Source organism: Vigna unguiculata, chromosome 8 (assembly GCF_037176805.1).
Source record: "Vigna unguiculata cultivar grain cowpea cultivar isolate G323 ecotype 2 chromosome 8, ASM3717680v1, whole genome shotgun sequence".
Taxonomy (NCBI): Eukaryota; Viridiplantae; Streptophyta; class Magnoliopsida; order Fabales; family Fabaceae; genus Vigna; species Vigna unguiculata.
In genome coordinates this window covers 175,411-194,833 of record NC_140799.1, presented here as the reverse complement: position 1 = coordinate 194,833, position 19,423 = coordinate 175,411, and the positions used below count along the sequence as shown (strand labels likewise).

General features: G+C 34.8%; 2 protein-coding genes across 5 annotated transcripts; one reads left to right on the top strand and one right to left on the bottom strand.

Annotated features, from left to right (window-relative positions):
* Positions 1–2,336: 2,336 nt before the first annotated feature.
* On the top strand, positions 2,337–14,978 carry LOC114193021 (RAD3-like DNA-binding helicase protein). 4 transcript variants are annotated; one of them, XR_014984275.1, is made up of 29 exons: positions 2,337–2,792; positions 2,872–2,956; positions 3,181–3,256; positions 3,707–3,771; positions 3,861–3,905; positions 3,995–4,095; positions 4,194–4,335; positions 4,582–4,643; positions 4,750–4,823; positions 4,915–4,985; positions 5,637–5,724; positions 5,798–5,870; positions 5,971–6,066; positions 6,523–6,631; positions 7,663–7,756; positions 7,839–7,922; positions 8,005–8,161; positions 8,564–8,760; positions 10,244–10,288; positions 10,554–10,582; positions 10,672–10,793; positions 10,870–10,917; positions 11,445–11,569; positions 11,661–11,944; positions 12,619–13,519; positions 13,673–13,744; positions 13,991–14,110; positions 14,197–14,301; positions 14,669–14,978. XR_014984275.1 is itself a non-coding variant. In XM_085666004.1 (29 exons), exons 1-28 carry the CDS (start codon positions 2,456–2,458, stop codon positions 14,236–14,238), a joined length of 3,744 nt encoding a protein of 1,247 aa, XP_085522130.1. In that variant the 5' UTR covers positions 2,337–2,455; the 3' UTR covers positions 14,239–14,271; positions 14,669–14,978. The 4 variants fall into 4 exon arrangements, 2 of the variants coding, with proteins under 2 accessions (XP_085522130.1, XP_027938511.2); XR_014984276.1 differs by having other exon boundaries at positions 14,197–14,365; XM_085666004.1 differs by having other exon boundaries at positions 14,197–14,271.
* A 760-nt stretch (positions 14,979–15,738) lies between these two features.
* On the bottom strand, positions 15,739–17,688 carry LOC114193027 (NAD(P)-binding Rossmann-fold superfamily protein). The gene is made up of 5 exons (XM_028082721.2): positions 17,433–17,688; positions 17,024–17,366; positions 16,683–16,951; positions 16,425–16,621; positions 15,739–16,328 (listed from the first exon to the last, which is right to left on the bottom strand). The coding sequence occupies exons 1-5, from the start codon at positions 17,620–17,622 to the stop codon at positions 15,894–15,896; spliced, it is 1,434 nt and encodes a 477-aa protein (XP_027938522.2). The 5' UTR covers positions 17,623–17,688; the 3' UTR covers positions 15,739–15,893.
* Between the last annotated feature and the right edge of the window lie 1,735 nt (positions 17,689–19,423).

Sequence of the window (19,423 nt, the reverse complement as noted above, 5' to 3'; positions counted from 1 at the left end):
CAACACACCTTTAATCGATTAACAGGAGAATTTGCAAAATTATTTCTAGATTGGTAATCGATTACATAAACTCTGTAATCGATTACAACTCTAACACGAGCTACTAGAACTTAATTTTTTCCGTCGTAATCGATTATCGAAACCCTGTAATCGATTACACCACTACTAGGAGCCCCTGGAATGTTATTTTTAACGTGGTAATCGATTACACAAACCCTGTAATCGATTACGCGTCATCTTCCACTATAAAAACAACATTTTCTCTCTCCGCCGCTGCATCCCAAAAACCCCACCCGCGCCCCCTTTCTCTCCTCCGTGATTTCATCATTGTGCCTTCATTTCTTAACCAAATCACCTCCCGTTTGTTGCAATCTTTCTCATTTTTAATTATCTACAAAACCCACCGATTAAAATCTTCAGAAACACCCTAAAATGGCAGAATCGTCAAGGAAACGCAAGACTCAAGTCGGTGCTTGCCGCCGTGGTCCCGCCGTCAACGAACCTGAAGAAATAATTGGACCTTCACAACCACAGAGACTGTTCTCTTCCGTAGCACAATATGAGAGGTATACTTCAAAATTTTCTGCCAGAGATATTCTTGAACCCAGATATCCTGATGATTTTATTGCTGAGCAAAACTTTGAGTGCTATGATATACTCCACAACTTGAGATTATTACCTTTTTTGACTAATCGTCAACGTTATTATCCGGAATTAGTTAGAGTATTTTATTCCAACTTACAAATTACTAAGGAAGGGGTTATTCTTAGTGAAGTTAAGCATGTGAAAATTAGGATGGATATAGATATGTTTTATCGTATAACTCAATTGGGCACTCAAGGGGTCTGTTTTGAGGGAAACATGGTTGAGGAATTGAGAGATGATTATTCAAGTCACAATGCAAAAATGATGATTTGTCGTGACAATGTAAATATTGGAGGAAGAATACTGGCATGGCAAATGAAAGTGGAAACACGTATCCTGCACTACATCTTATGTCGATGCCTGGTGCCCCGATCAACTAACCTTGCCCAAGCTACTGAAGAAGACATTATCTTAATGTGGGCAATGCTGACCGGAAGGTAGCTTAACTGGGGTCATCTGATTAGATATTGCATGAAAAAGGCATTAAGAGACCATGCCCCTTTACCATATGCTAATCATATTACTGACATTTTCATTAAGTTTAATGTTCCTCTAGAAGATGAACCATTTGAGGAGATTAATTGGAGAACAGGTCCAATTGGTGCTGAAGTGATTCATTCCTTTGGTTCTGTAAAAAACCAAAATGATGAATGGATTCATAAACGTGATATGCAGGATGCACCTATTCATGATGACCGCACACCATCTCCACCGCCTCAGCCTACCCAGGATGCATCTGCTGCTATGCTTAATGATATTATCCACGAAATCCGCGATCTCCGGACTTGTGTTGGTTCAAGATTTGACAGTATAGATGCTCGGGTTGGTCAACTTGAGGAAGACATGACTTATGTGAGGCGCCAATTTCCTCCATCTTAGATGCATTTTCATGTTTATTTTCATTCAAAAACTTTGTATTTCTTTAATGCACTTTGACATTGATATTATTATCTTAGTACTTTAATTGATTGTAATCTTTTTTTTTTCACTAATATCACTGTTTTTAGTTTCATATTCAACTATATTATACATCATTGCTTTCCTATCCAGTGAAATGTTTGTTAACGTTTTTTTTTTCAAAAAATTACGCATGTAATCGATTACAGTTCGTGCGTAATCGATTACACAATACCCAAAAAACTGCAACACATTCAGTAATCGATTACACACTACAGTAATCGATTACGGCTTCAAAGACGTTATCCCCCTGCATGATTACAGCATGCAATAATCGATTCAACATACGGTAATCAATTACGGCACCAAAAACGTTCACCTCCCACACGATTTCGCCCTCTAACCCAGTTGACCACAAAAACGTATAGGGACTACACGATTTCTTCATACAAAAACGTGCACCCCATAACGTTTTGCCTTCGATAATTTTTTAAAAAGCTGCCTAATTTCGTAATAAACTAAAGTCAATTGCCTGTAATGGAAAAAAAACCGTAAAAAGTTAGTGCCGAAAATTTAAAATTGTATTAAAAGGACATTTATACCAAATTCATGCACTCATCACAAAAATTTACATCGTAAAAAGTTTTTATTTTATTTTATTTAATTATAAGAGCTACTAAAGTTTTTTCATATAATTTCGTACAAACTAAATCATTTAACCTAAACATTACAAAATATTAAATAACAAAAACTAAACAAAAAGAGCTAATGTTTCCTAAACCATCAACATAGCCGCCAAATCCTTCTGATAACCTTTTTCCCGCCTAAACTTAAACAGTGCAGAAGTAGAGAGGCAGAGTATGGACATCTCATCTCATATTGTGAAATCTGAAGTGAATTACAAAGAAAAAAAATGGTCTCTGCATCAAACCCTAACCCTAAACCTAAAAATGTTTACCACATCGGAGGTCTGGAAGTAGAATTTCCTTACCAACCATATGGGTCTCAGTTTGCGTTTATGGGTAGAGTAATCTCTACCCTCAATCAGGCTCGGAGAGAAGGCCACTGTCACGCGTTGCTCGAGTCTCCAACTGGCACCGGCAAGTCCCTTTCGCTTCTCTGTTCATCTCTCGCTTGGCAGCACCACTATAAATATAAACAAGACCACCTCAATCCCCCCCCGGAGGCAACCACCGATCCTCTGGCTTATGGCGGCGGATTTGTCATCGAGGAGCTTTCACTATCTTCTGGTATGCTAATTGCCTAGTCTAATGGGCCATATTTTTTTATTTGCTTTTCGTTTTCCTCACCAAATTCTCCTGCTTTTAGCATCTGAAAACCCGGACCGTACGCAAACTGAGGCTAACAACAAGAAGCAGAAGAAAAAGGAAGCACCGACTATTTATTACGCTTCGTATGTTTTTTTACCTTCATCATTTGAGTCCCTTTTGCTTGTTGCTTCAGTAATTCATGGTATACAATTATTATTTTTATTTAATTATTATCGTAGTTTCACTTAACCAGCATTGCTATGCATTTTAGACATGTTTATATTAGATTAAATGGTTCCATTCCGGAGTTTCCATGTCATACGGGTATCTTCACTTATCCGGCTAATTTTTTACTCTACTTTACAAGGAGAACGCACTCACAGATTTCTCAAGTGGTGCACGAATTGCGCAAAACTTCATACAGGGTACCAATGGCTGTGTTGGTAGGTTGAATCCGTTTATTATCTTATCTCGTTTGATTTGTTTGGTATTTTCCCTCTTAAGTAATTCACCTTTTGATTTGCTTTTTTAACCAATATTAATGGAGCTACTGCAAAATATCATATCTTTTTATATCATTCCGAAGAATGTGTTTATTCAGCATTTCTCCAGACTGAAGCATTTTTAATTTCCTTTATTATTTTTGTAATAATAACCTATATTTTCGTTTTGTTTGTGAAGCATATTATATATTATATGTTAGTTTTAAAGCATTGCTGATGAGATACTAATCAGCACCCAACTTGTATGTTATCGATTTTAATTTAGCAATGGTTTTAGCAAAAGTCAGTATGCATTTTTGCGTTGATACTTATTATTGGATATGCAAAAAGATATGTTACATTCAGTGAAGTAATATGAATTTAAATATTTTTCCCTCATTTATTTGGCAGGCATCGCGGAAACATTACTGCACAAATAAAAATATAATTGGCAAAGAGAATATCAATGAAGAATGGTGCTTTTTACCTTGACGTTTTTTACTTCATGACAATCTCTTTTCCCTCTTCAATCTTGGTACTGATATTTTTCATAAAATTTTGTCAGTAAACTATTATTGAAAGATGAGGCAACAGGGTGTCCAGAATTCAAGTGAGTTTATGCTCATCCACGCATGCTTCCTCTCTATCTTTTATGTTGCTCTTGAAGTAACCAAAATGAGAAACTTATAATCTATGCAGAAATGCTCATAAAGTCAAAGGTCATCCATCCCTTCAGAAAGGAGGATGCAATGAGGTGCATGACATAGAAGATCTCGTAAAAGTTGGACAATTGGTCAAAGGTTTGGCCTTGTACTATTATTTTGGTCTTTTACTTATTTCTTTTGAAGTATATGCGAAGCTTTGTAATGTACAAGTCTTCTGCTGTCTCCACTTTCAGGGTGCTCTTATTATGCTGCTCGTTCTATGTCAGATGATGCACAATTGGTATTTTGCCCTTATAGCTATATCATTAATCCAGTCATCCGGGCAGCAATGGACGTGGATATCAAAGGAGCCGTAGTGATTCTTGATGAAGCTCAGTGAGTTGCTGTTCTCTTTCTGTTTAATTGCCAAATCAATCAAACAGTTATAGGAGTCCAGTTAAATTGAACTGGCTTTATTTTATTTTTTTTAAGATAGTGCATAGGTTCTAGTTGTCTATCAGACACCATCTGTTGTATTGTATGCAAGCCAATGCAGAACTGAAAGACAACTTTGTATAGTTTGGTTGTAATTTATTCCTGTTTTTGTCTATGAAATGGCCCTCACATACTTGCACTTTGCAGCAATATAGAGGACATTGCTCGTGATGCTGGAAGTGTGGATATTGAAGAGGATGTTTTGGATAGTATGCTATGAACCTTACTCTTTTATTTTCACTATCACTAATAATTGAGACTTACTTTCATGGTCACAACTAATGATGCTTAACTACATGACTGTACCTTTGAAAGAACTACAAATGGAACTCCAACAACTTTGTTCAATTAATACTGCAATTTACCAACCACTATATGAAATGACACAGGTAATAGGATTATATATTGGGTTTGAAATGTTTGACTAATAAATTTATCCTCAGTGAATGTATATATTCAATATGTGCTGTATTTGTATAGGGCCTTACTAGTTGGATGGAACGGAAGAAAAACAAACTCGAAAGACGTGATTTTCACCACTATGTATCGTGGTAAGTTAAGGATTTTTCCATTTTGTATGCCTCTATTCATTATTTATTATTTTGTAAATGCAGTTTTTGCTTTATAATTTGGTTCTTGAGGTTGTAAAATTGTTTTGCTTTAGATTTGATATGATCATGCTTTATAGAGTGATATGCGACTGGTAGATGACTGGGATTTCAACAATCACACTGAATCAATGGGTATTGGTAAAGGGAGACTCTTCTTGGGTTGGGATAATACTGTTAATTGTAATCTTGTTGCATGTTACATAATTTCTTCTCTTAATAAGGTACATGCGTTTTTTTTCCCCAAGTGAATCTCCATTTGTTTAATTTGATCAGGAGATTATATATTATTCTTTTTTCATTCTTTTGAACCCATTTCACGTGTTGATAAGATTTAATCTTTATTCTTGTCAACTTTTAAAATTCTGTTTTATTGTCTCCATTCACGTATGACATCTACTAGTGGAGAGCTCAAGTGTTGCTTTAAGCTCTATGAACTTTTTTGCGTTTAGACTATTTTTCCTCTGTTGTAGTTGAATTGATATTTTTTAAAAAAGTATTCAACTGTTGTGTCCTTTGTTGGCTAAAATAAAACCCATGACTTGTGAGCTAATCTGGGATTTAATAACACAAGCTTCCTATATGTATGTATAGTTGGACTGGTGATAATGCTTTACGAGAGCTTGAAGAAGCAAATATTTCGAAGCAGTGTTTCCCTATCTTGCTGGAATGTGCTACCAAGGTATCTCATTTGTTGGCATTTGTATTTATTCTTATGATTGCATGCCATTCATCTACTTGATACTTTGTTCAAGGCAATCAAAGTTGCTACAGACTTGGAGACAGATGAACCGCGTATAAGTGGCACGGCAGTGATAACATTGGAAGGTTTGGGTTTATGGTTTTAATATATGTGGAATTATATTCAGTTATCCACTTAGCTCAAAATATTCGTTACTACCAATGATATTTATTGATCTCATTTCAGGCTTATTCTCGTCTCTAACTTATTTCTTCTCAAGAAATGGATCTCACATGTTGGATTACCAGCTTGCTCTTCAGCGATGTGTTAAAAAAGATACTGGTAAGTAGTTGTAATTTTTTAGACTAACAATAATATGCAGCAGAACTGCAAATGACATGGTTGCTGTCCATACACAAGTGAATGGGAAATGGTTTGGAAAACCTTTTGGTTATTTGATTGACTTTTTTAGGAGCCTCTAATTTAAAATATTATAGAATCTAAATTAACAAATTGAAATCATTTATGCGGAGGAAACAATTTAAAGATTTACTTGAAACATGAACGATTAAATTGTTTTTAAGGAGACATGAAATGAGATACAAAATAGTCTGCATTTATTTTGTGAACTGAAGACAAATGAGGATCCTTTTCCTTGTAAGATTAGTCGACCAATTACAGGTTGATTACTCAATGGCATTGTAAAGGGTTCCAATAAATAGTATATAACTATTTATTTTATGTTCATGCTGGAGTTATTACTGCATTACTACAACTAACATTCATTGGTTCTGCCAGGAAGAGCTACTGGAAACTGGACATGCGCTTTTAGTTTATGGTGTTTGAATCCAGCAGTTGTGTTTAGAGATGTTGCTGAGCTTTCTTTATCAATTATCTTGACTTCAGGGTAAGCATAATGGGTACCTAATGACCAACCAAGCCCAAGTTTATAATTGGTTCAGAACAGATTTATTTTTGCATTTTTTTCTCATGATTCAAGAATGCATCTCAAAATTTATTCCTGAGCAATGTTCCTATTAGTCAGTACCATTTTCTGAGTCTGGGGGAAATTTCTACGGAGCCAGTGGGTTGGTTGGGATTTTATAGCCTGACCTCATCATCTAGACTAATATAAGGCAGGAAAAAGCAGGTCTTTTAAGCCTGATTTCATATAAGCATATAATTATGACCGGGCCTGTATTCTTTTGGATCTGGGAGGGTGGGGAGTGCAATTTTTTTTTTTCAGTTTTGGCAGAATTAACCTGAATATCTAGACTAATTTTTTTAGAAGCATCTATGTCGGAATACATGTTCTGTATTCCAGTAATGTAGTCTCAAATATTATGTTAAAATTTCTCAAATTAACTTGGTGTCTTTTTTGTAAAACTGTATCGTTTATTAATTTCCCTCCTATTCAGCTCTTCACATTTCATTGTAATGTCTGTAGAAATACCCAACTATATGTCTGGGTTATCGAAATAGCCTTTTCACTGTTATGTTCTGTAAAATGCATTTGTTGAAATATAGTCCAATTGAGGCATTGCTACCACAAGCCTTCATGTTAAAGGTAAACTGATAAGGACTTGAATTTAATAGTGTGCCTAAATTCTACATTGAGTAATACACGATGTTTGATGGCATCTTTAATTATTTGGTTTTCTCTTCATAATAGTTAGCTCTTGAGTGTGGGTTCCGTAAGTGCTTTGGTGCTTATCATAAACTTTCACCAAATAATTCATAATTGATATATGTATATGTGTGTCTGTCGTACAATTTTTCATTGCTAAGATGAGGTGAGTCTGTAATTCTTATTTTTAATTTCCATGACACTCTGCATATTAGGGCCAAGAATTGTTGAGGAACGAGCTTAATTCTCATTGCATCTTTACTTCCTCACATCCTTTTAGTATCTTTTACATGCTTATTTTTGTATTTCAGAACACTATCACCGTTGGCATCCTTTACTTCTGAGCTTGGAGTTCATTTTGAAACTAGTCTAGAAGCTCCTCATGTAATTGATGTTGACTCACAGGTCTTGGCTACTTGTCCACTTATTCTTTTAGCCCTATAAGTGCTAGTTCAACAAGTTATAACATAAGACCTCTTGAATATAGGTGTGGCCTGCTGTAATCTCCACTGGTCCTGGCAATTATCCTTTGAATGCAAGTTATAAAACTGCAGATGGATATGCATTCCAGGTATGTTTCCTCTTCACATATTTTTCAGACTATGTTATTCTTGCATTTAGAATACGTCTGGTTATAATTAGTTATGATTTAGGACGCAGTTGGAAATTCTTTAGAGGAAATCTTCAAGATTGTTCCAGGCGGATGCCTTGTGTTCTTTCCAAGTTATAAATTGATGGACAAATTACGCAACCGTTGGGCTGAAACAGGTCAATGGTCTCGACTAAATGCAGAAAAACCCCTTTTTGTCGGTGAGTTATCCTTATTTTCCAAATGCTTTTTGTGCACTAGGATCAGGATGAGTTTATGTTGATATGTTTGCTTTTACCTTTTGCTATCTATTTTTTCTGCAATGCAAATGTTTAAGTAGAGAGAACATTACTCTGGTATTTATATCTAGGAAAGCACTGCTTGTAACTGTGTGATCAATATACATGGGTTCTCGTATCTACGAAATCTTATTACTTGTAATTGTGTAATCTCTGATTTATATAGATTTGAAAAATCAATATCTAATAATAATGGGGAATATTTGATCGTATCTCTTTATTTATAATCAAATAACAAATGATATGTTTAACAACATCTAAAGATAACTTTGTTGTCCTGGAAATATTTTTGGTTGTATTAAGAATTTTGTGGTTGATTTGTAGAACCAAGAGGAGGAAGCCAAGATGATTTTGAACTGGTATTAAAAGGGTATTATGATTCAATTCATTGCGAAAAAAGACCTGCGCGGGGAAGGAAAAGAAGGATTAAGACAATAGATCTAAATCGTGTTCAGGCAGTTGATTCCCTACCGAATTCTAGGAAAGGAGGAGCAGCTTTACTTGGTGTTTGTCGAGGAAAGGTGCGTCAGAATTTTACTATTATCTAATTCTTTTAGATGCTGCTTTTTCTGGTAACAATTATGGAATGGGTAATTTGATTTTTTCTATTCTTTAGTAGTTACAGTTATATTTCCTATAATTTTTCCTTTGATAGGACTATTTTTTTTTTTGTGAGAATGAGAGAAACAAATATTGACCACTAGATTTTACTATGAGTGATTCAGATTAAATCATGCCAAGTCATGTGAAAAAGTCATATCAGAATTTTAAGAGATTATTTTTGATTTTAAAGACTTTAATTTGGATTTAGAATTGTATGGCCAAAATTTGATTCTCATTCATAAAATCCTCCTTTTGCTATGATTCATTTATGTATAAATAGAGAAAGAAGAGAGATGGAATTACTATCGCTGAATTTTTTCACTTTATTGTCTTTCTGTATATACATACAATCTTATTTATCCAACCCTTAAATTAAAACTTATCTAAGTATATTTTGATCTTGTCTATAATTTGTCACATTTTTTATGCTTTATTTAATCAATTTAATTTAAAATATCATATACTTTTTAAAAATATAGGTAAATGTTGTCTACAAGAGTACGTAATCACAACATTTCTCTAAAATCTGGTATGTTCAATGGTTGAATTAAGAAAAGTTAATATTTGCAAAGAGTTACTGGAGTATTGCTAGCTGACATCGAGGGAGGTGTGTGAAGTCAAGATTCGATTTAAGGTCCTTGTAATCAACTGTGGAAAACTTAACCGTATTATGACAAGCTGGCACCTTCTGCTGCAATATACTATTACTAAAATATATTTATGAAAACAAATATTATAATGGACTAAAAATAAAAAGTTCTACTTACCCAGTTTGCATGATTAAAAGAAATCTACAGCATCCACTGTTTAATTATTCGTATTCACTTGTAGTCACCCATTTTACACTTTTATTGTTAACAAGTAGACGTTTTTTATAAAATTTTGATGAAGCATCCGTCAATCTAAATCTACCATCTACAAGTGGTCATATTGATCACAATGCTGTATTTTTCGCAAGTTCTCTAATATATAAAATAGTATCCGTACACGAGGTTGAGTTTATGGAGCACCAAATTATTCAAGGCTCAGCATATATTGGCACAATATGTTTATTCTTCATGCTCTTTACCCTAATTGTCATATCTTACAGCAACTATAACCTTATCTCATTAGGTGAAATTGATTACATGGATAACCTGACATAATTGTGCTTGGTCAAAAAACAAATTCTGAGGAGTAAGTTCACTATGGAGTCATTTTTAATAATTTTCTTCAGGTGTCCCTTTGTCTCAATCCCTTTTTACAAGTTAAAAAACCATACAATTTTCTCTTTTCACCAGAGCCTCATATTGAAACCGCCTTATAAATTCAATTTGCCTTTAGCATAGTTACTTGTGTATATGACCTCATAATTACAAGCTTGTGTTTATTTGATCAAACAGAATAATGTCTGTGTTGCAGGTTTCTGAAGGAATTGATTTCTCCGATGATAATGCTAGAGTAGTTGTATCCTTATTTCTACTTATAATTGATTGTTTCACCATTCTGTGGGGAAGAGATCTTATCTACCATGTGAGTATAGTATATTTTTGTGAGGATTGAAAGTAGGTATGCTCTCAGATTATCAAGATGAAGATTAATAAATATGGTTGTGAAATTGAACCACTTCAAGGTAGCCTATAGTTATAATGAGTTTGATCACACAGACATTGCAATGTCTAATAACCAGTGTAAATGTTAACTATAGATTGTATGTCCTTCACAATCTCAGATTATTGTTGGTATTCCATTTCCAAATATGTAAGACTCCTTTCTTTTCTCCTATTAGTTTGAAGGAATCATGCTACGAGAATAAAATTTTCTGATTGCCTGATTTATTAAACTACCAGAAATGATATTCAAGTTGCATTGAAGAAGAAATATAATGACACCTACAAATCATTCAAAAGTCTATTGAGTGGAAATGAGTGGTACTGCCACCAAGCATTCCGAGCTTTAAATCAAGCCGCAGGTAAGGCTTAAATCCATTTAAACCAAAGCTCATTATTTTTGAAATTTTTATACTGATTTCCTTTTATTTTCTGTAGGGCGCTGTATACGTCATAAATTTGATTATGGAGCAATTATCCTATTGGGTACAAACTGCGTTCTATTTTGGATCTCTTCCTCTTTATATGTCGTTTCTCTCCCTTTGGAATTTAGAATTTTAAAAACTGAGTTTTATATTTGAGAGGGAGGTTGGAATTTTTCGGTTTTCTAGAGTATGCAAAATATTACACTGGTGGTTGCTTTGCAAGAGTTTACAGCTTTAAAACTATTTTCTTTTTCATCAGTTGGTTTGGAACTAATTCCTTTAAGCATACTTTGAATGTTGGTAGTTTCTACCATTGGAAAATATTTTCCTATGGAATGTAAAACTTATCATGAGTCGTTTGTGACAGTTATTCCTATGGGGCAAAACGGTAGTTCTGTCTTTTGAGCTACTTATTTTTGTTTAGACTACAATAATCTGGTGTTTCCCATTGTGTTCTGGTAGACCGTTGCTTTGCTGTTTATTCTTGGGCTAGAGTTTTTGTTAACACTGTTCTTTGTATAACTATCAACTGTACACTTCCAACCCAATTTTCAATCGTAATTGGTGTAATTATTATTATGGAGTTAGATGAACGTTTTCAAGAAGAAAGAAATAAGGCATTCATTTCAAAGTGGATAAGAAGACCGTTGAAAGTATATGACAGCTTTGATTTGTCATTGGAGGGATTAAAGTCTTTCTTTGAGAATGCGAAGGTACATTGCATGTTAGTTTATTATAACTATCTCGATCTTCTTCAAGGTTTAGTGGTAAAAGAATTACCGATGCATGGTCAACTTGCTGCAGGAACATTATGGCATAAATACAGTGCATGCGACACAGAGTTTGGATATAAATGGGCATGATGTCCATAAGAAGGATCAGAATGCATGTTCCACAAGAAAAAAAAATCAGAAGCTGAACAAGTCTGATAATGGAGATGAGAGAGAAACAACAATGATCGAGAATAGCATTTCTTCACCCACCCTAACCTCTCAAGATCTTGTTGAGTGTCAGCCATCAGCTCAAAAGAATAGTAACACTTACCGTCGTAAATATCTCCCACAGTACTTTAAAAAGACAGATCCAAGGTATCTTTCTGTTTCCATCATCTTGTTGTAATTTGTATGATTCTTATTTTTAGTAACTAAACGTCTAAACTTAATGATAGACACGTCTGTTTTGAAGAATTGGGGCAGTTAAATCCTTCTTTGACCTCCAATATCAAATTTCATTGATATTCAAGGGAGGGATATTAATCTTCTATCTTCTATTTAGTACAAACTGAAATACAGAACATCCAGCTGATTCTGTGATTGTTTATTTAACAAATAACATTTTCCTTTCGTGTTGTCAACTAATCTTCCAGCATATGTAGTGGTATGATTGAGTTAGCCAAACTGTCAGGGGTCTTATTTTAAAACTCGTGGTACTGGTGTAATTTTTCTCTTTTCGATGAATAAGTGAAGGCACCAATTGACCTGGATGAAATATTTTCCTTTTTAAATTTAAATGGAAAAAGTAGAAAATTTAAATGTGCTGTTCCCTTATGCTTGTGTATCTTTCTATTTTGTATTGGATGGGTTCATTCAGGGTTTTCAATTCTGTAATACAGGATCACACTTTGTCTTCAACGAAAGATAATCTAGACATTCATTTCTATGCCATCAATTACCAATCTCTAAACATAAATATATTTTTCAATTATTTTTACATTATGAAGCAACATCAGTGCAGTTACTTGTTGGAAATGTAATTCTTGTAGGTTCACTGTGGAATCATCTCTTGCAATCATGCACGAGGAAACTTCCATTGTCAAGGAAACCCCTTGTATAGACGTTGACTATGGTTCCAGTATCCCTCATTACTCCAAAGATGACAACTCTGGCTCCTTCATAATTGAGGCCCCAGCTCAAATTCCAGATCAAGTGTCAAGTCTTTCAATGTCTTTGACTACTGGAAGCACAAATTCTTCAAGGGCTCAGTCTTCAATTACAATTACTCCCAAAAAGAATGTAATTACAAATGATATTCCAGAAATGGAAAGTGTTAATTCTTACCATCATAAAAGGATGAGGCCCGCAGTCACTCCTTATATAAACCTTGTTGAAGAAGAAAACTCTATTGCACCTTGTGCCAGTCCTCCTCTTACACGGTACAGAAAGAGCTCTGTAGTTGTTAGAGAGACAACTCAGGGAAGTGAATATGATTTTGAGAGGATTTTGAAGTCAAATTCTCCTCCATTACTGATAAGCAATAATATACCTGGTTCATGTTCACCAACTGCCCCTCCACTAGACCAAAAATTATTGATTTTTTGTTCGCTCTGCAAAAGTCCATTAGGCCGACCTGAGAACCATCTATATCTTACTTGCTCGTTGATTTCATCATCAAAAGTTCATTTGAGATCCCTTTTGAAACAGAGGCTGAGAACTTGCACTACTGATACTTCAAAGAGTATTCCAGTTCTCATTACTGATTCTTTATTTGTTGATCAACGAATTTGCAATAGAATACCCAAAAGCGCACCAGAACACAGTATTTGGTGTCCAGAAGATGGGTGTGTTTTCAGCACCCTTTTCTGCCCCTTTTGCAGTAATGGCAGCAATTTGCTAGGAGTTCAGGTCATGGCTACCGACTCATCAAATGTTCAGTTGCTTGACAAGGTAATTTACCACCAGGATCAGGCAACCTCGTTTCATTTATGCATGAATATTAATATCCTTTTTTTGCGCTGTACTTTGATGTTCCAGTTCCAGCTGTGTCAATTTTCTCTGCTAGCGTGTTCTTTGTATTTTTCTCTAACATTTCTTTTCCAGATTTTGTTTTACTTTGATTCATTGGACGTGAAGAGCAGTGAGGAATCAGGGAACATTGCTTCAGGGAAAGTGGTAAGATTAAATAGTTTTTTTGTTTTTGCTTTTTTTGTGATAGTGGCCACTTTGTTTTCTAGCATAATACCAAAAGCACATGTTTTATGACGGGAAAAATATTTGAAACAGGAATCTAAAACATCCCCAAACACTATCTCTTATGTATACTTTTGAAATTGTTCTTCATGGATGCTGAATTATAATTTATAAATGAGCTATATATTCCTCTGACACTTTATGAAAACATCTCCTGAATTGGTACAGGATCTGTCTCCGGTTAATGACTCTGATGAGGATAAAATTACTGTCTTAAATTCTATTGAAAAATATTCTTATCTTCACCGACCAGGGAATGAAGAAGTTTGGAAGACAGGAAAATCAAAGGTAAGAATTCAAGTAATGCTTCATGCATTTTTTTTGTTGAAAAGTATACTTTTGTCTTAGAGCTGTCTTGTTTATAAATGATGCAGCAAACACCAAGAGGCTTACGATGTGCAGCAAACAAAAGCTGAAGCCAGTAAGATTGGATTTGTGACACAGCTTTGGTAACCGTGTTAAGACACAAATTGACATGAGTATGCTGGTTTTTCAAGAATTGAATCAAAAAATATGTTTTGTTTGACATCAATCACATTTAATGTAATTAAATTTACTACGTGAGTATGTTTTTATTTTGAATTTAATTGAATAGATACCAAAAGTTGGGAAACCAGTCATTCTGGGCCTTCCGTATCTCACCGACTAACAACATTTTAGAATCAAATACTTAATTAATCCCAATAAGTAGCTTTTTCAATTTTTTTCTTCATCATGTCGGGGAAGTATCTGTAATTTATATAAGTAGTTTTTTTGTTATTGATTAGCTAATTTTCTATCTATGTAGTATTATATTTTGCACAAAGTACTAGTGTTGATGATGGTTTCATCACTTTGGAATTTCAGGATTAATTTGTTTTCCGGTCTTCAAGGTCTGTCTGCCTCCATCGCTCACCACCCGCAAATTACCAGATACTAAGTAGGAACAATGACATGTCTCGGTGATATCGGAATATCTCATAGTTACCGCCAAGATAACAATGACCCGAATTGTAGTGGTGCTTCTGTACAGCAAGTTATAAAAAATTGTTTTCTCTTTGTACATTCTGGAAGATGATTTCTAGTTACATATGTTGACTCAACAGAGTTTTTCTGTTTTTCTGTAAAGCATTTCCAACAATACCATCCTGTTTATACGTGGAACTATGTTCGAATATTTAATTGCAGTATGTATGTTTTAGCATCCACAACACCAAGTAAAGAAGCTCCTCTTTTCTTAGAGTTACGTAGAGAATCTACATGAACATGATTTAGATAAATTCTGAATCCTCTTTCCATGAATTGAATTATAATACCCCAATGCAGTTTAAAATCACCATTGCTTCTTTTTATTTTGAGAATACATTATCAAAGTCGATGTTTAGCTCTTTTCAATATTTTGAAGAACAAAATGACTATTCAATTTTTGAACTTTAAAATTGCGTGAACACATCGCTTACCGTTAAAACACTTTTTCAAGCATAAAAGTGACGAAAAAGAGCATATATCATATAACATTTTTAAGAATTTTTCAATTACTTAGATTATGTACAAATACTTATGTAATTATGTAGAAAAAAAATAAATTATTTAGTACCAAAATCTTTTTATCTTGAGAATACATTATCAATATCAGATTTTTAACTCCTTTTAAATGTTGAGAACAAAATGACTTTTTTGAATTTTTCGAACTTAAGTTAGGTGAACAAATCAATTTCCCTAAAAACATTTTTTTTCTTCTGAAAATACATATATATATATATATATATATATATATATATATATATATATATATATATATATATTATAACTTGAGAATCACATAATTTAATTATAACTTAAGAATTTTGCAATTATTTAGGTTGTGCACAAATGCTTATATAATTATGTAAAAAAAATAAAACTTTAGATCTAAATACTAACTCTCACCCAAACAGTACTACCAAAATCTTTTTATTTTGAGAATGACAAACAAAGTCGATGTACTCCTTTTAAATATTTTGAATAACAGAATGAGTTGAGTTTTTTGAACTCTGAAAGTAGGTGAATACCTCTCCCTTTCCATAAGAATACTCATTCTCCGTAACAATACTTATGTCCTTGCTCTTTTCAAAAGGAAGCGCAACGAAAACATGCCAAGAGCAAACGTTTGCCAAAACCATCCTCTTGCATTGGAAGGATCCACCCTTCGAGCCAGGTGCCAAGCATAAATGGCCTCAGCAATATGTGCAATTGTAGCCAGAAGAAACACTAGCCTTGTCACCCACATTGATCGAAAGACAAATAGACATGTAGCTCTGAGAAAGAACACGATCCCTATGTCAGGTAAGAAAGCACCGCAAAAGAGTGCGACCATTCCAATGACGCCAAACAACCACGCATAGATCGTGGGTCCATCCAGAGTCGCTCTTTTCCTCTGTTGCCAGTAAGATATGGTCAAAGCCATCCCCTCACGTGAGGTAACCATGGGAACATAGCCAATCTCCTGTCTGGCTTTAAGATAGGAGAAGTAATGGGTGACCCCCACCTGTCCAAAAAACAAATACGGAAGTAGATAATACAACATTCCCGAATCATGATAACCTGAGGAGGTTCTACCTATTAATTAGAGAAAAGGACGGACCTTGTGTACTTCAGAGGGAAGAATGAATGGCTGTGGAAGCCACCACCGATTGAGCCATGGATATAGGATTGTATAAACAGCCGAGCAAATCCTGCCAAGAACAAGAGCCCGATCCACAGGTAGTGTAGTCTTTGGTAGTTCATAATCTAAACTCCTAAGCAGAGGCTGTAGGAATTCAAAAGAATTGACCGGTGAACCTGAGAAAAGAAGATATGTTAGGAGAGACAGTAAGAAAGAAAGAAAAGGATGATGGATTACCATCAGATATAAAGTAGGCCTGGCCAGCAGCTACAGGGCGTTTTGCCTGGCTAGGATTGTCATCAAGAAGTCCCATGCTGGCCAATATAAGAGCAAGGACAAGGTTATCCACAAAAACCCAATCTGATTTTACACTTTGGTCGCCAATTCTGAACAGAAGGAGACCCAACTTTGCCATGCTTACGATCCTTGGAAGGTGCCTGTCTTCGGCCGGTCCATAGATTGCAGCTGGACGAATAGCACAAGTGTAAAGATTACCGGATTGGTTCCTGTAAGAGGAAAAAGTAGTTAGTTAGAAGTGTAGGAAAGAGCTCAAAAGAATTACATACATAGATACATACTTGAGAGGGCGAGCATTGTTCTTTAGAACAAACTGCTCAGCGATTGATTTACTACGGCCATAGGGATCGGCATGGTGATCAATTGGGAAATAAGGCAATGTCTCATTCCCGTTGATGATCTGTTGACCACCGAAGACAACATTGTACGTGCTACAGTAGACAAGCCTTGTGATGCCGAGGTCGATACAAGCGTCGAGAACATGGCATGTCCCATTTATGTTGACTTCATCGACACGACCAAACTGGAGCATCTCTTTACCTGACATTCCAAAGGCCGCAAGGTGGAAAACACAATCGGCACCGCGGAGGGCCCTCTCGACGTCTTCTTTCCGGCGAATGTCACCTGTGCAGAGAAATAGAGAGTTAGGTTTAAAAAAAAGAAAGAAAAAATGGAAATTGAAAAGGTAACCTTGGATGCAGCGGACTCCATTATCGTGGAGAGCAGGGGAAAAGGGAGAAGAGGAGCGGAGGTCAAATGCTCGGACCTCTCTGGCATCTCTTCGGATGAGCTCCAAGCAGAGAGCAGAGCCTACGAAGCCCAGTCCACCGGTCACTACAAAGGCCTTCCCCTCTATCCCTTCGTTCTCGCTCAAGTGCATTCTTCTCTTCTCTTTTTCAGATCTTCTCGCCTCTCTCACCTACACTCTCCTTCCCCCAATTTATCACATATTCTATTCACACGGGAAACTCACCTTTTTTTTTAAAGAAAAAAATCCAATAAACAGACAATTTATTAATCATCAATGTTTAATATTAACACCAACGATTGAATATATATTTATAACCACAATTTAATATATATTACCAACAATTAAGTGTCTTTTAAGAGTAACTACTTAATATATTGTAAACTATTAACAACATCAATAATTCACATTAAGAGCACCAATAATTTACATTTACTCTACCAATAAATTCACATTAGCAACACGGATAGAATACTATTAACAAATTATTCAAATAAATTTTATATTGGTCTTTGAATTTATTCAAAAATCTCGATTAGGGTTTTATATTTTAATTAATCTTAATTAGGTCTTAGATGTGTAAGGATGAAAAAAAATATTTGTCACTCGAGTATTCATAAATAAAATTCACCGAGAATAGTTAGTATCCATGGATATTTAATATCATTTATAAACAAGTCGAGTGACTATCATACAATTTGTATCGGCAAGCATCCTTAATCTACCAATTAAATTGTATTTGAATTGCTTGCAATTAAATTTCCTTCATTTTTTAAATAACTTGTTTGGATAAAGAAATCAAAATAGCTTATATTTCAATTTCTTGTTTGGATAAAATAATCGAATTTCTTGTAAGATAAAATTTCATTTTAACAATATTTATTTTAGGCTTAATTATGTTTTGAGTTCATAATAAATTTGGACACGGACTCGATGATCCAAAGGGGTTGGTTCGACCCGACGACTCAATCAGGCCGGAAAACCAAGACAGGATAGGTTGGGTCGATCCAGACAAGCCTAATAAGCCTAACGGCCCATATGGACTGGTCATGCCTGTCAAGTTCGTCGACCTAGGCCGACCCAACCCGTCTAGGTCGTTGGCCTGGCTTGGCTCTACTAGGTCCTCAGGAACATATAACTAAACATATATGTGGGTACTAATTCAAAATTCAAGGAGAATTAGCTATATACTGTAGTAATGTATGCATTGAAGTGAGAATTGTGTTGGCTTGGCAGTTATCCTGACGTTCTAATAACCATTCAAGTTCTCAAATAGAGGAATGATGTATGTGGTGAGAGTAATAAGAGGTCCTAGTTTAAGAGATTTTCTTTAACCATAGGTGTTAACAGAATAACCTTATATGTGGTAGAGTTTGACTTTTTTATCTACTGCTCTATAGAGCATGAGATGTTATTACAAGTGCACAACTGTTTGGATCGAACCTCAATGCATATATCCTGATTAATTGAATCTTGATTATAAAATTGTGTGAAACTAATTGATTATTTGTACCTGATGTATGCTATTAACTATAGAATCAAATTATATATTTTTTTTAAATCATTAGTTTACCCTTCTTTTGTCTCTTTTGTTTTGGGTGTTTGTTATTGTTTTCTATGATCACCAGATTGGTGTGAACAGTTGAAGATCTTGGAGCTAGCCCTGCAAGGAAGAGAAGGATCTGCTCTAGAGTAGAGTTTCCTTAGAATTGTTGCATTTTGGTATAGACTTGTGTTTTCTTGTTGAAAATTCTAGTGTAGTTGTGTACATAAGCTTTATAGCAGTTTATCTAGTTTCTTGGGATAACTATAATATACTGTTTCTGTTTTGGGTATTATGCTGTGAACTATCAAATATGCAATATTTAGTTTGATGGTTTAGACTATTAAATAGAATGTTACAGTCTAGTATCTCAATGTATATATGTGAGTG